This window comes from Poromitra crassiceps (genome assembly GCF_964638095.1).
Source record: "Poromitra crassiceps genome assembly, chromosome: 30".
NCBI classification, from domain to species: domain Eukaryota; kingdom Metazoa; phylum Chordata; class Actinopteri; order Beryciformes; family Melamphaidae; genus Poromitra; species Poromitra crassiceps.
In genome coordinates, this window is record NC_139652.1 from 4,321,035 (window position 1) to 4,337,654 (window position 16,620).

The 16,620-nt window shown below is 47.9% G+C and overlaps 1 protein-coding gene across 1 annotated transcript in view; it reads left to right on the plus strand.

Moving 5' to 3' along the window:
- Positions 1 to 14,995, plus strand: part of LOC310800677 (IQ motif and ubiquitin-like domain-containing protein) — a gene marked incomplete at both ends in the record, with an annotated part of 22,576 nt that extends 7,581 nt beyond the window's left edge. The window contains 9 exons of the mRNA XM_083663293.1: positions 1,372 to 1,523; positions 2,790 to 3,000; positions 3,872 to 4,047; positions 5,595 to 5,765; positions 6,204 to 6,380; positions 6,663 to 6,911; positions 9,749 to 9,934; positions 12,034 to 12,221; positions 14,665 to 14,995. Of these exons, the coding sequence (XP_083519419.1) occupies positions 1,372 to 1,523; positions 2,790 to 3,000; positions 3,872 to 4,047; positions 5,595 to 5,765; positions 6,204 to 6,380; positions 6,663 to 6,911; positions 9,749 to 9,934; positions 12,034 to 12,221; positions 14,665 to 14,995 (1,841 nt within the window). The remainder of the gene's footprint in view (positions 1 to 1,371; positions 1,524 to 2,789; positions 3,001 to 3,871; positions 4,048 to 5,594; positions 5,766 to 6,203; positions 6,381 to 6,662; positions 6,912 to 9,748; positions 9,935 to 12,033; positions 12,222 to 14,664) is intronic.
- Positions 14,996 to 16,620: the final 1,625 nt, after the last annotated feature.

A 16,620-nucleotide genomic window follows, 5' to 3' on the forward strand; every position in this document is an offset into this window, starting at 1 on the left:
CCTGTCTGTCCACAGAGCAGACACTTCCTGTCTGTCCACAGACTGAGTCTCACAGAGCAGACACTTCCTGAGTCCCACAGAGCAGACACTTCCTGTCTGTCCACAGAGCAGACACTTCCTGTCTGTCCACACAGACTGAGTCCCACAGAGCAGACACTTCCTGTCTGTCCACACAGACTGAGTCCCACAGAGCAGACACTTCCTGTCTCTCCACACAGACTGAGTCCCACAGAGCAGACACTTCCTGTCTGTCCACACAGACTGAGTCCCACAGAGCAGACACTTCCTGTCACAGACTGAGTCCCACAGAGCAGACACTTCCTGTCTGTCCACAGACTGAGTCTCACAGAGCAGACACTTCCTGTCTGTCCACACAGACTGAGTCCCACAGAGCAGACACTTCCTGTCTGTCCACAGACTGAGTCCCACAGAGCAGACACTTCCTGTCTGTCCACACAGACTGAGTCCCACAGAGCAGACACTTCCTGTCTGTCCACACAGCTTGAGTCTCACAGAGCAGACACTTCCTGTCTGTCCACACAGACTGAGTCCCACAGAGCAGACACTTCCTGTCTGTCCACAGACTGAGTCTCACAGAGCAGACACTTCCTGTCTGTCCACACAGACTGAGTCCCACAGAGCAGACACTTCCTGTCTGTCCACACAGACTGAGTCCCACAGAGCAGACACTTCCTGTCTGTCCACACAGACTGAGTCCCACAGAGCAGACACTTCCTGTCTGTCCACACAGACTGAGTCCCACAGAGCAGACACTTCCTGTCTGTCCACACAGACTGAGTCCCACAGAGCAGACACTTCCTGTCTGTCCACACAGACTGAGTCCCACAGAGCAGACACTCCCTGTCTGTCCACACAGACTGAGTCCCACAGAGCAGACACTTCCTGTCTGTCCACAGACTGAGTCCCACAGAGCAGACACTTCCTGTCTGTCCACACAGACTGAGTCTCACAGAGCAGACACTTCCTGTCTGTCCACACAGACTGAGTCTCACAGAGCAGACACTTCCTGTCTGTCCACAGACTGAGTCCCACAGAGCAGACACTTCAGAGGGACAGACACTTCCTGTCTGTCGGCAGACTGAGTCCCACAGAATAAACCGTTTTTATGGAGTGGAGAATTGCTTTCTATATCTCTGATGTCGTCTACATTGAAAAACTTTATTAAAAGTCTGTCTCGACTCGCACATAAACCCGGCAGCACACTACGTCATGCCCCACCTCCCCCCACGCCAGCCCACCTCTCTACTCTACACTGGAGGTGTTCCACATGTGTGAAAGCAACATCATCCTGAGTCCATATCTGAAAGTAGCTTATCTCCCCCCCCCCCACCCCCCCCCTCTCTCAGACAGTAGAGGTGAGCACCAGGGGGCAGCAGTGTGCTGTCAGTACCTCCTCTCAGATGACGGGGATGGGCGTCTACATCTCCTGCCAGGACAACAAGCTGGTCGTCCCTGGCAACTACATCACCGCCGACCAGTACCATGACAGGAGGCTGAGAGCTGTGGGTGGAGTCTGTGTGTGTGTGTGTGTGTGTGTGTGCACGCTCTTACTGTGAATGATCAACAACCAATTAATAAGCAATCAATCACATGACTGTCTTTCTTTTTTCTTTTATAAACATGTTTTGTTTTATTGATAGACACAGAGAGAGTCAGGAAGGAATGGGAGACAGAGGGGAGGGCATGCAGCAAATGACTATGGGCCGGATTCGAACTCGGGTTGCTGCAGGGAGGACTGAGAATGTCTATACATAGGCCTCCATCCATCTATCTTCACTGATGACATCATCAGTCAGTGATGTCACAATGCCTCCTTGTGTGTGTGCTCCCTTACGACATCACTGAGGACATCACTTCCAGTTGAGTGACATCACTTCCGGGACAACCGGGACACAAAATTGAAAGATTGCCAAATTTTTGACAAATTTGTCAGCTGCAACAATATGACCGCCGCGACCGTGATGATGCTGATCGAATACTAATCCACTATAAAATCCCCACAATGCACTGCATTTCTAGTGAACAGTGAATGTACCCTAGATTTTCTCCCATCTACCACAATGCAGTGCGGTCGTGTTTACCAAGAGTGAGGTAGTGTCTGAAAACTCATTTGATCATTCCTCATGAAGTTCACTATATTATTATATTATATATATATTATGTTATTATTATGATCAACACTATATGGGGAATAGTGAGTGAGTGAATGAGTAGTCTGGCGGGTAATGCTTCCACTCTGGGCTAGCGGGGGAGAAGGCTCTGTTACCTTTACAACCATCCACCGAAAGTACCAAGCAGGCCGGCTTTATTGCACAATCCAACTCCTTCGTCAAAACGTGCCTTTTTCAGTGTGTAGCAACGAGCTAGCGTTCAGCGCGTAGCAACGAGCTAGCGTTGTTGTTGTTTCACAGCGGCGGAGGCATTTGAGATCGACAGATTCGACACGCAGGGAGCGGAAAGGAAATCCATTAATGGTCTGAGCCGGTCAGAGCCAATGGCAGAGCTTGCACCAAAAGACATGTATGTTAGGGTTAATACTCCTAGTTCTGCGAAGCCTTCCTAGTTCTAGGAAGGCTCCTAGTAGAGGATGGGGCAAATGCAGAGGAGGAATTTCCCCAAGGGGATAAATAAAGGATAACAACTGAACTGAACTTGCTTCCAGGCAGTCAGACTAGTGAATGAGTGAATTCTGAACATGGCCACAGACTTGTTACAGTGAATATGATGCGCATCTGACCCGCCCAACCCGCACTACCCCTCCCGCCCAGGTGATGGTGCTGCAGGCGTATGTTCGGCGCTGGCAGGCCCGGCGTGCGGTGGAGCGGCTGAAAAGGGAACGGCAGCGGCGTCTGGCCTGGCAGGAGCAGGAGCAGAGGAGGAGGAGAGAGGAGAGAGAGGAGCAGCTCGCAGACCAGACCAGACGCTGGAGGAACCCCCAGAGAGCAGAGGACTTTACACTGCTCTACCACGCGCTAGAGAGTAGGCCCTGCCTGTGTGTGTGTGTGTGCGTGTGTCTGTGTGTGTGCCTGTGTGTGTGTGTGTGTGCGTGTGTGTGTGTGTCTCAGGGTGGAGGTGTAATGTCATTTCTCGCCTCAGATGTTTTCCCAAACACATTTTGGTGAACCATTTCTGTAGAGAGGCAAAGTGGAACGTCACTTCCTGCTTCAGCACTGTACCAGAGATTTTCATCCGCCATTTATTTTCCCATACACATTTCGTATAAATGTAAATAAATTATATACAAATAGTTTTACTGGTTCAAACCAAACGCTACAGATCTATTTAGAAACAGGAGAGATTGCATAACATTTCACTGGGACCAAAACTGTTCTATGGTCTCTCCCGATTATAGCGTTAGCTGAACCGTTTGGTTCAACGAAGTACAACTATTTTATAAGCATTTATACAAAATGTCTATGGGAAAATAAATGGCGGATAAAAATCTCTGGTACAGTGCTGAAGCAGGAAGTGACGTTCCACTTTGGCTCTCTATAGCTACTGTATTAACTCATTCCCTGCCAGAGTTTCAAAGAAACATTGCCAGCCACCACCAGGGTTTCTGATCATTTTCACTCATCTTCCAAGACCCACGACTGTGCAAACACCGAATATCTCAAAAGAAAGAAGGGAGCATCTACTTTCAAAAAGTTTGATTCTGTGTGTGTGTGTGTGCGTGTGTGTGTGTGTGTGTGCGTGCGTGCGTGCGTGTATGTGTGTATGTGTGTGTGTGTGCGTGTGCGTGTGCGTGCGTGTGTGTGTGTGCGTGCGTGCGTGCGTGCGTGCGTGCGAGTGTGTGTGCGTGTGTGCGTGTGCATGTGTGTGTGTGTGTGTGTGCGTGTGCATGTGTCAGGGTGGAGGTGTGAAGAGGAGCAGCGTATAGACTCGTCCCTGCGTGGAGCAGAGAGGAAGGCAGCTCTGTGCTCTCTGCTGGAGCAGGAGACGCAGTACATCGCCTGCATCGGATGCCACCGCCTCGCCGCCCAGCACAATGACCACGCCCAGGCCGTCACACGTTTCCTGGACAAGGTACAGCACTCCATTCCACCATGCGTCTAAACCGAGCAACCCACTGGATCGGCTACTGGCTTAAATACACGAGAAGAAAGAAGAAAGAAGAAAGCGGCCAGCTAATCAGTAGCTAAGCTAGTTAGCCTTGGCGTGCAGGGGCGTCATGCAAGCCAACAATCTGAGGGGGCGAACTCTGGCGCCGCCAAAATTTTTTGGGGGGTTGGAAGCCAGATTTAGAGGAATATCTCATTTTAAATTAACAGACTGAGCAGGTGTAACCATAAGGCTATTTTCCAAACTGCTCAGCCTCCTGGAAAGATCCATAATCACCAGACTAAGTACATTGCCACCGCCCAGGCTCAATGGACTTGACAAAAAAGGGAGACCACACGTTTCAAAGCAATGTAACACAATGTTTATTTTGGCTGGTATTGCCTTTTCAGAAGGTAGAAATCTTTTCTCTTCCATTAGTCTCATCTAGTGTCTTCTAGAGCAGGGGTTCCCAACCTTTTTTGTGCCAAGGACCGGTAGATACATGGAAAAAAAAGTCCTGGACCGGTTGTCAATTGTAATGGTTTTAGTTACATATATATTTACTCACCAGGTGGCGACAAAGGGTAAATAACAGCCTTTTGTGTTGTACTGTATGTAGCCTATACAGTATTTATGTTTTTGTTTTAACTACAAACATAAATAAACGTCAACTTGAAACTATGTTTCAACTACCACACACAGCCTATAATATTATAGCCTATGTTTATAAAAAAAATCCCTCTCAAAAATCTGAGGGGGCAATTGCCCCCTCAGTTACAATGGGCATGACGCTTCTGCGTGTATCCTAGCCTTGGAAGGTAATGGCCAGCCTATAGCCAGTGACTGACCCAGTGGCTTACTAGCCTCGGAAGCTAACGACCATAGGGTGGCCATTTCCATAACTCTCACGGTATGATGCTTGGTACCAATGGATGCCTTAGGTCTTCTGGTTTCTTCTGATAACAGCATCTCTACTGTAGCTTTAACACTGACCCTGCTACAGCCTGCTGATTGCCCGCGAAAATTGGAAGTGTTGGCAGACCACCCGCGGCCCACCTGCAGTACCTCCACAGCCCACTAGTGGGCCGCGTCCCACAGTTTGGGAATCACTGCTCTATCCTATAATATTATTGACGTCCTCCTCAGGAGGAGTGTCATCATATCATGGAGTCATACGCCAAATCTAATTTGTTTATTGTATCATTAAAGTTTATTTGTATACTTCTTTCTAGTCTCTCATTATTGAAATGCATATTTAACACTCCTATTCGTGTATACATTGTGTATATTGGACTACACTTGCAATTTTTGTGATTTTGTCTTTTCGATATCTTCTTTTCATCTCTGAATATTGATATGACCGCTACACTGCATACTTACACGAAGACAAATTCCCCGTGGCTAATCCTTACATATTGTGGCAATAAAAGTGATTCTTTCTGATTCAAATTATATCATTGGCCAGATATAGCCTCCGCCGGCTTCTCACTAGTCTTAATTTTGTCCCTTTCCCTGCCCCGTACGTGTGTCAGTGTGCGGCTCCTAAGCAGTGGACGGCAGCCGATGGTAAGCTGACTCAGATGGACAGCCAGCAGACTGTCCGAGCCAGAGAGCTCAGAGATCTGTACCACACCGTCAACATGGCCGCCGGCAGCCAGGAGCAGCGCCGCGACGTCCTGATTACACTCAAACACACCATCAAGGTAGCACGCGCACACCCACACACACACACACACACACAGTACACTCTAACGCTAAAGGTACACGTAATCGAAGAGTGAATCAGTCTTCGTGACGTCCGAGTGGTTGGTTAAACTCAATCCCCATAAAGGCCCGTTAACCAGCCCCGCCAAGGTAGTTAGCTCTCTTGGTGTTGCGGTTAGCGCGTACGCTTTGGAAGCAGGAGACCGGGGGTTCAAATCCCGCCTCCACCACTGGGCAAGGACTTAACATGGGTTACACATAGTTTGCAGGATTCTACATATGACCGACATCGCTAACCAGCCTCTATAGACATACAAGTTGTTTTCCTGCTCTTACTTGTACGGTAGCTACAATGTAATGCTAACTTCCTGTTTGACGTGTCCATTACTGTGTCACTGTATCGTTGGGCACATGATCGTCTTCGCCTCCCCGGACAGGAGCAGGACTGTCAGCTGACCCGGGACCTCGTGGAGTTGATTGACCGGGAGGCCGACCTGATGATGCGCGCGGTGAAGGAGACCAATCTGGAGGGTCTGAGGAAGAGGATCTCCACGCTCTTCCTCCAGTACATCAAAACCCCCAGCTTCAACCCCCAGGCCGCCAAGCTGCTGAAGGTAAAGGCAGAGCGGCGGGCGCATGGCGGAGGGGTTGCTGGTTCAAATCCGCAGACGGACCGGGAGAACCTGGGTGGGGTGAGGGAACGAAGAACATTTGTTGACGAGGCGCTCTTGAGGGAAGCTTAGAAAGCTCTACGTGATAACTGTGACACCGCAGCAGCTCCTCAGATTCACAACATCACCCCGCCCGTCGCACTTTAATGACATCACACAACTAACTAAGCAGCATGTTATTATATGTTATGTTATATTGATCAGTCCACTCTCTTGACGCTGCAGGTTCCTCAGAGTGCGTCCCAGCTGAAGAACGACATTGTGTTCTGCGGCGGCTGTGGGCGTTACCTGCGCTCTGCCGCCTTCAGCCCGAGTGCGGGCGCCCGGCGGGCGGGCCGCTGCTGCACCTGCACCGAGCTGGACAACAATGGCCGCCGCCGAGATGCCTTCTCCCGCTACAGAGCCGTGCTGAGCAGGCTGAGGACTGACGAGACCAGGGCGAGCGGGGAGGTCGGGATCCCTCTGCTGCTGCAGGTCAGAGGGCTGGGCGAACGCCGTGTGTGTGTGTGTGTGTGTGTGTGTGTGTGTGTGTGTGTGTGTGTGTGTGTGTGTGTGTGTGTGTGTGTGTGTGTGTGTGTGTGTGTGTGTGTGTGTGTGTGTGTGTGTGTGTGTGTGAAGTCAAGTCAAGTCAAGTTTATTTGTATAGCCCTAATTCACAAGTCAAGTCAAGTTTATTTGTATAGCCCTAATTCACAAGCATGTCCCAGAGGGCTTCACAGAAAATATATCTAGCTAATTCTAGCTGACACAACAGTAGCAAATTACAGAATAAAGATAACACATTGAACAATTGATAAAGAAATATAAAAAATATAGAAATATAGGAGAGAGCGGAGGAGAGAGCAGGAGAAGGGAGGGAGAGCAGGGGGAATGTGAGAGAGGAGAGAGCAGGAAAGTGTGTGTGTGTGTGTGTGTGTGTGTGTGTGTGTGTGTGTGTGTGTGTGTGTGTGTGTGTGTGTGTGTGTGTGTGTGTGTGTGTGTGTGGGGCTAGCTATTAGCTAGCGGAGCCACTGGGGAACTGCTAATGTTAGCAGCTCCATGGCTTAGCCACCCAGGTGAAGGGAACGATTATTAGGGGTGGGCAACATGTTTTTCCAGAGGGCCATACTGACTTACATAAAGTAACCCGAAGGGCCACACATTGGACATCATACCTGCCAACACTCGTGGGGGTCTCTTTATTTTTAACCCTCTCTCCCGCTGTGATTGGCAATTTCTCCTGTTAATCTCCTGATATCGTAGTGATACAAATCAAAATGGCTGTAGCGGATTAGATTTATTAACATAATGCTGTCTTTTATTTACTTTCTGGGGGTTGTTTTGTTTTTCTTTGAGGAAGTTGGGGGCCGGATTGAGATGGTCCAGGGGCCGGGGCCGGCCCTGGGGCCGCATTTTGCCCATGTGTGCTTAGCTCCATAGCTAGCTGGTTTAGGTTAGGTTAGCTGGTTAGGTTAGCTACCTAAATTAATAGGAAAAGTAATGTAGCTTTAGGCAATTAAATATGTACTTTAACCACCAAATTTAGGGGCTTGGTGGCCTGTGGAGCCAATGCTTAAAAATGATAGCATATATCCCTGATCTGTCAGTAGTAACTCTGTCTGTTGTCTGATGGATGGTGTGACCTTAAAGGAACACTCTGCCCATTTTCAACCAGCTTTGTATCATTAGAACATCAGTAGTATATCAGAAAACTGTAAACGGTTTTGAAGTCTGTCATTTAATTTGACAGTTATTGAGTGTTAAAGTGTGGACCAGTGACATCACTGGTCCACACTAACTCAAATTAATAAGTCATTAACTCAAATCAACTCTCAATAACTGTCAAACTAGATGAATGATGAATAGTTTGACAGTTATTGAGAGTTGATTTGAGTTAATGAGTTATTAACTCATTCACCGCCAGTTTAGGACTGCCAATATTTAGCACAGGCCAAAGATTTTCATAATTGTTGGTCATCTTTCAAGACCCACAGTAAATTATCTATTAGCACCAGAGTGATTTGCAATACCTCAAAATGAAGATGTACGTCTCTGGGTTCACCAGGGAAAAAAAAGTGAGCTTTTAGCATGTTCTGTACTCTACTTATATCCATTTATATACACCCTGTTTTCACCCAAAAGGTCTCTCTGAGATGACAAACAGGAGAAAATGCAATTTCTGTAAAATACACATTCTCAAGCAGAACTCGCTCTCAATTCTTTTATTTTGAACTGTATTGACATCAGACATGTAAATACTATTCGTTATGACACAAATGAAAAAAAAAAATATATATATATATATATATATATACACATGAAGTGCTTTTTTTTTTACATTCAACAATACAGCAGTGTGAGTGAGTGTGCAGACAGACAGACACACAGACAGACAGACAGACAGACAGACAGACAGACAGACAGACACACCGACAGACAGACACACACACACACACACACACACACACACACACACACACACGATCCCGCTTCGTTGCGTGATTTCTAACCCCACATAGGATAAGCAATAACCACGCCCTGTGGCGCCGGGATTGGCCAGGAGCAACACTGGAGGGCACGCAGCCCAGCGATTTCATGAACCAACTGAATAGCTCTTGAGAACAGACAGCGGGCTGCTGTGACTGCCGCTTCTGCCTCCGTCCTCGTCCATGTCTCCCTGTCCTAGTATCCTCCCTGCTATTTGATCGTTCCCGTTTTCCCCTCGGCTATTCAACACGTCCTCACCGCCCCTCTGATCGATCATTTCCTCATTCCTCCGATGATCAAACGCATCTCTGGATTACAGTACTTTCTCCCGTTTTCTCCGGCTGCCTGGCACACAGGAAAGCGACCAGCTCCTGCAGCGCGCGAGGGGCGTTTCAATGGCGTTTCTCCTGTCTGCACATAGTGCACAAGGAAGCGTTTATCCGTTTTCTGCTTTTCCTCTTGCTCAATTTCAAAACAACAGCTGCGGTATGTGTTTGTTCACGTGTTGTCTTAGATGCTAGGGACCTGATACTATGTCACAGGCTGAGGAAGTGTTTGAACTACGCCCTGCAGTAATAAAACCAAAAACACGTCAAACACGTCATTGGCGGGGAGGGCTATTTCTGATAACACGTCAAAGACGTCTTTGGCGGTGAATGAGTTAATTTGAGTTAGTGTGGACCAGTGATGTCACTGGTCCACACTTTAACACTCAATAACTGTCAAATTAAATGACAGACTTCAAAACTGTTTACAGTTTTCTGATATACTACTGATGTTCTAATGATACAAAGCTGGTTGAAAATGAGCGGAGTGTTCCTTTAATGGCTGTGTCCCTGTGTCAGGAGCAGGACGTGTGCCACCTGGTGGACGTTGTGTGGGGCGGCCGCTCGGCCCTCAGTGCCTGCAGCGAGCTGACCGACCTGGTGCTGGTCCGCTGGGAGCGCCGCGCAGCCTGGAGCCCCTGGAACTGCCTCCTGCTGGCCAAACACGAGACCAGCGCACACTGCCTGGTGGAGAGCGTGCACGAGGTGCGTGCACGTCAACATCTACTCTCTCACATTCAGTCACAGGATCTGGGTTCAACCTGCTGAAGAGTCCCACCAGCTCCAGACCCCTGACCCCTGACAATATGAATCATGATAAAGAAATAAATTACATCATTATTAATTAGCGGTCAGGTAGGGTCAGTGTTTTGCTCAGGGACACGTAGACACGATGAGATTTGAAAGTGAACCTGTGACTTTTGAATTCCGCAAGGTTCCTGCGCAGGTCTGGAAAGTCTGGAAAAGTATTAAGAATGAATTTGATCATTTCCAGGTCTTGAATAGTTTGCGAATTTGAGAAAATGCATGGAAAAGTCTGGAAAATGTTGTGTTTCAGGTCCGATACACACATTTCTCTAGCTTTGATGTTATTGTAGAGCCACTTTGAGTCCACAGATCTGGAGAATAATGTTTAGATAGAGCAGGTGTCCAAACTGTTTTGAATTAGAGCCAGATTAGATCATGTGAAAATGCCGGGGGGCCAGGTGCTTCTCGCATCATATGGGTTATAAAATAAAATAAAATAAATCACATACAATTGTACTTTGTTGACCATCTGAAAACATTAGTTCTGCATGTGCTGTTCCTACCTGGTGCTTCTACAAACTGTATGATAGTGCTGTCATCGTTAGGTGAAGGGGAAAAATGCAAATTGAACTTGCTTGATTAACCAATACTGTGTGGAGGGCCACATATAGTATATTTTGAGAGACAAGCCGAGGGCCACTTAAAATCTGTCCGCGGGCCACAATTGGCCCCAGGGCCGGACTTTGGACATGCCTGAGATAGAGGGATGATCTTATGACCCAGTCAGCATGCATTATATCAAAGAAATACCCTGCACCAAAATCACATCCAGTCAAGAACATAGGGTCTACCTAGAGTTTTAAAATAGAAAGTGCCAATACACACAATTCACATATTCTGATTTTTGTAGCTGTTGCAGTTCATGTAGGTCAAGGCACCAGACCAGTGATGGAGAGGCCATGGAGTAGGAGCGTCTGTGTCTCATAGAGACACTGCATGAAATAGGCCACGCCCATCACGGGGGAAAGCTCTCCGTTCACTTCCACACACCAGCGTTAAACATAGCTCAAAGCTGTTGTGTGGTGGGGCTGCGCACAGACAACAAATGTAAAAGATCACCAATTAAAGTTTCGTTGTACTCCCGAGCAAAACAAGGAAGCCATTGAGAATTGGCGAGAAGAAAAATGTTGCTGTCAATGAAGTAAGTTGGAGTGTTCATCTTCCGTATATATGATCTTTGTGTGCAACACCCGACCATGCTCGGAGACCATAGGAGAACGCCAGGATTGGACGGGAGTTTGTGTTTTCCCCCGTTTTGGGCGTGGTTTCTGAATGATGACTGATTGCTACAAATTCCCCTCACCTGTGTGTGCAGCAGGTTTTTTTTCAACCAGATACATTCACACCAAGCTGCTGACTTGTGCCTATATTGTTCCACTTCCTCTTTCTTAGAGTGTATTTTAAATAAAGTTTATATTTTTGATAACAGAAGAAACAAGTCTGCCTCCTGTATTCACACCACAGTAGCTGTGAAGAATAATCTTCATCTAGACAGTGATATGAGCTAGTTAACAGGGGCAGGAGACAAAATCTTCCAAACAAATTAACGTCTGGAAGTTTCTCTTTCTTTCTGATTTCCCCCAAATTGTACTTGGCCAATTTCCCCCTGCTGCCCCGGTCACTGCTCCACCCTCTCCTGATCTGGGGAGAGCCATAGACTAGCACCATGCTTCCTCCGACACATGCGGAGTTGCCAGCCGCTTCTTTTCACCTGTGGGTGAATGTGGGAGGATCACGCTATTCCCACCAGTTCCCTTCCGTCCCGACCGACCAGAGGACACATATACTCCCAATTCGGCTTCCTACCCGCAGACACCAGCCAATCGTGCCTGTATGGACACCCGACCAAGCCGGGGGTAACACGGGGGCGCGAACCTGCGACCCTTGTGTTGGTATAGCAGGCATTCTACCCGGACGCCCAAAGTCTGGACGTTTTTTTAATTGAACACGTGGAGGAACCCTGCTAATGTTAAAGCAGCGTGTTGTGTGTTCTGCAGGCGTACGGCGAGGCGTTTGTGCGCAGCGTGGAGCAGAAGCACGCCGCGGCCCGCAGGCACTTCAGCAGGATCCCCGCCGTGGCCGAGCATCTGCATCACCACCGGGACGCCGTCGCCCCCGGCAACCGCCTCATCTCCGGGCCCGTCGCCACGGCGACAGGCGAGCTCCCCGCCAGCAGCGCGGCTCAGTAACAAAGACCCCGACGTTAAAATCTTCTCTTTCTTCTGTCTCTTCTATCTCTCCCTCCCCCTCTGCCCCATGTGTCTTTCTCTGAGACTGTTTATCTGAAAGTTGAAATAAAGGCTGCGATGATTTAAGTCAAGAATGCGTGCTTTTATTTTGAAAGTGGGATGTGGTGTTGAGTAAATGTAACCTTCCCAGCAGCCTGATTCAGACTGAATTTTCAACTCGTTATTTCCATCTTCTAGTCTGAGATTGGCCTCTATTTAAGTTATTTGCATGAGGGAATTCCATTTCCCCCACTAGAGAGACCAATGTATCCGCCTGAGTCTAATGTTAGTTAATCCACTTGGGAACACAAATAATAATAATAAAAAATAATAAATGCAGAGTGCCGTGCGGATTTCAAAGTAAGTGGTACTTTTAATCGATCGTTTAAAACAGCCTCAATTGCAGTGTCTGTCTTGTTGTCTACGGTGGACGTCATTGTTGTTCTTACTCCTCAGTGCACTTGACAATGGCGTTAGTTATGCTCGTTTATTGGTGCTGATTGGCTAATCATCAGTCCCCATCGCCGCTGATTGGCTAAATGTTTGTTCAACCGCAAGGAAATGGCGGTTGCATATCACCAGACCAGAAGCAGCCAAAACTCAACTCAGTGGAGTGGGCGGATTTGAAGGTTTGGACCCAGGCAATGATTATGCAGCAGATCAAAGCAGCATAGCTCCTGTTTGTGTGTGTGTGTGTGTGTGTGTGTGTGTGTGTGTGTGTGTGTGTGTGTGTGTGTGTGTGTGTGTGTGTGTGTGTGTGTGTGTGTGTGTGTGTGTGTGTGTGTGTGGTGTAACACTGACAGGACAGTGCAGTGTGTTTTTACCTATGATTTGTTCACAGTTCTGTTCAGTTTGATAACAGTGTAGCTACTGGTGACACACACACACACACACACACACACACACACACACACACACACACACACACACACACACACACACACACACACACACACACACATACCTGCTGTGATGGACTGGTTGAGACAAACGGTTCAAATCTCTTCAGAAATAAACAAGACTTGAGACGCACCGCCATCTAGTGGCCACACAGCTTTACACACACGCACATGCACACACACACACACACACACACACACACACACACACATGGACGCTTGCACACGCACACACACACACACACATTACAATCACTTGGTTATTAACGGTTTCTTCTGCTGTTATATCAACTGTGACACACAGCAGCTGAGTAGGCTACCTAATAGTATAAGGTGGAAGAGTCGATTCATCTGTAGAGCGTGGGTGGGGTATATATTGATTTTTTGTTTGTTTGTTTTGTGCCCGTTTGCTCATAATTTCAAGGTTTAATCAATTGGAATAGTGACTAATTGTATTATGTTTCATAGTAAAGCTCAATGTAAACCCTGGTTGTCACAAAACCCCATGGCACGCCTGCACTTGGATCACGACACACAAGTGCCGCGGCACACCATTTGGGAACCACGGCACGGGCACGCCCGCGTACACACACACACACACACACACACACACACACACACACACATACCCACACACACACACATACCCACACACACACACACACACACACACACACACACACACACACACACACACACACACACACACACACACATACACACACACACACACACACACACCACACACACACACACACACACACACACACACACACACACACACACACACACACACACACACGAACGAACAGAGGTGCTGGTGCAGCCTGATGTGATTGAAGCTCGTCTGTGTGGACAGACATCTCACTCCGTCTCTGCAGCAGCTGTCACACAGCAAATTGCTTCCTCAGCTCAACACCGACGACGTAAAAGAATCATTTAAGCACTGTGAATGTGATTATGACGATTTATTAAAACCAGGTCACCAAGGACACTGTATGTAGTAGAAATATGCAATTATTTTTAAATTTGGATCTAGAGTTCCCCCATAATCGCTCTTCAGGGGAAATCCTACAATAACCAGAATGCACTGCGCACGTCACTGAGTCTGTGTTCACAGACAGTGACACAAACACACCAAAGACAAACACAGCTACTGTAGGTAGCCTGTATCTCTTTATGAGGCAGATTTTCATTTACTCAACATTTTCCCTCACGGAGTTGTGAGCATGTTTCATGTAGGAACTATCTTATTTTATGAAATAGTTAACTCAATACAGTTTTGTTTGATAGAATGTTACATAAAAAAATGCATGTTTCACATAACCTAAGTTGAAGTAGTTTTCATATTTTGCCCAGTGAACGTGTAGCCTACATTTTGAAAAGCATTGTATGTATGTCTATGGCCATCACCATAAGAGTAGGGATAATAATGTGTTAATTCCACTACTGGAGACACTTGATGTGGAGAAGTCCCGCGGTTCTGGTCGAATGCCAACAGGAAAGAGAGGAAGGAACTGGTGGTGTCAGAGGTGACAAGCCTGGAGAAGGAGCGCTACAACATCAAGGCTGTAGCACAGGGACGTCAGGGGGGCTGGACAACGTGGGGAGGTGTTGTTGGCAGGAACATCAGCATGTCAGACCTGTGGAAGTTCCCTCAGGCTCATAGTTTCCTCGTCAGGGCAACATACTGTATGATACTCCCCTGCCCACTGAACCTGCGCCTGTGGCTGGCCAGGATAAATGCTGCCCCCTCTGCACTGCAGCACACCAAACACAAGCCTCCACCACGCCAGGCTGCAAGACTGCGCTCTCCCAGGACGCTACAGTAGTGACATGACCAGGTCCTCCGCTGGTCCTCCGCCGAGCGAATTTCAGGCCAAAATGATGCCTACAAACACAACCCGAACTATACACTAAACACAAACTCATCTAAATTATAATTAAATACTGAGGGACCTGTTGGGAAAAAAGACTTTTATTAAAGCTTCATCAATTTGTCAGATTCACTCTTCTTCTTCTTCTTCTTCTTCTGTGTGTCTGTGTGTGTAGCCTACTTTAGCGGATACAGCTTCTTCTCACAGTGTCTTGTCATTACATAGCCTAAAAGACAAATGCAGACACATACATTTACTTATGACGATCAGTTCATGCAGATGTGACAGGGAAATATTGGTATATAATAATATTCACAACATGCATTACCGTTTGGAATGGAAGACTAGTTGGATCCTCTTGGCGAGAGAAGCGACAGGCAGCTATGCCATAGCAGGCTAACAGTGTTATATTATATAATTATACAGGTAGGTATTAGCCTAACACCTACCTGTATAATATATATATGCCTGCTAATGCTATATATATATATATATCCGTAATAAATAGCAATAGCACAGGTAAGAGGGAAAATATTTTTTTGATTTTGGGATGAACTGTCCCTTTAATGTCGGTTCCCTGAAGCAGAGGCAGAGTGAGTCATCTTCGTGTTGTTGTGTCTCTCTCCTCTCTCTCTCTGTGTGGCTGCAGGCAGCAGCAGCAGCTACAGGTTGCTCACCTGTACAGAGAGAGCAGCATTCCCACACAGCAGCAGCGGCGCGAGGGAAACTCCGCCCTCTCCTCCAAAGCGCTTCCCTGTCAGGCAGGCTCGCTCCAGTCCAGAGAGAGAGAGAGGCTGTCAGTCACACCAGTCGGTAAAGTGCGGCAGTCGTTAACGCCACGTCGACTAAAAAAGCAAAGCCAGACAGAAGGAGTTTGTTGAGGGGAAACAGAGTTGGTTGGCCATGCTGGACCCGTCCTCCAGCGAGGACACCGGCGGGGAGTCCGAGCCTGAAGCAGCGCCCCCCCAGCAGCAGCAGAGCAAAGCACCACCGGGGAAAGCAGCACGCGGCGGGACGAGGAAGCGGACCGAACAGAACCGAGCAACAGCGCCTGCTGCACGCGCCGCTGCCCCCAGCGCCGGGCCGGGCGCGGGCGCGCGGACAGGTGCGGACGGGACCGCCGGAGCAGCAGCAGGTGAGGAAGAGGAGCGCGTGGAGAGAGAGCGCGTGCGGAGAGAGGAAAAGTCGCGGAAGCTGCGGCTGCAGGTGTATGTGTTCGTGCTGCGCTGCATCGCCTACCCGTTCAACGCCAAGCAGCCTACCGACATGACCCGCAGACAGCACAAGGTGAGTCTCTCATCTGCACAACTAGTGTGGTAGAATACAACAACAACATACCTTTAATGAAGCATAGGTGCTACAGATAGCCTACATGGCCATCCATGATCCAAGTGGCTTAGTCACTTGTAACATTTTAACTTTTCATTTCCCACATATGTAGCCTACTGTAGGCTATCTAAAACAACAAGGGCTGTAACCAGGATATGAGCTACTATCTGGAACAGCTGTGCATTGTTTACACACACTTTTAGACTTTAGTCTGAATCTTCATCAGTCAAATCTTTCTGGACTGCCGGGTG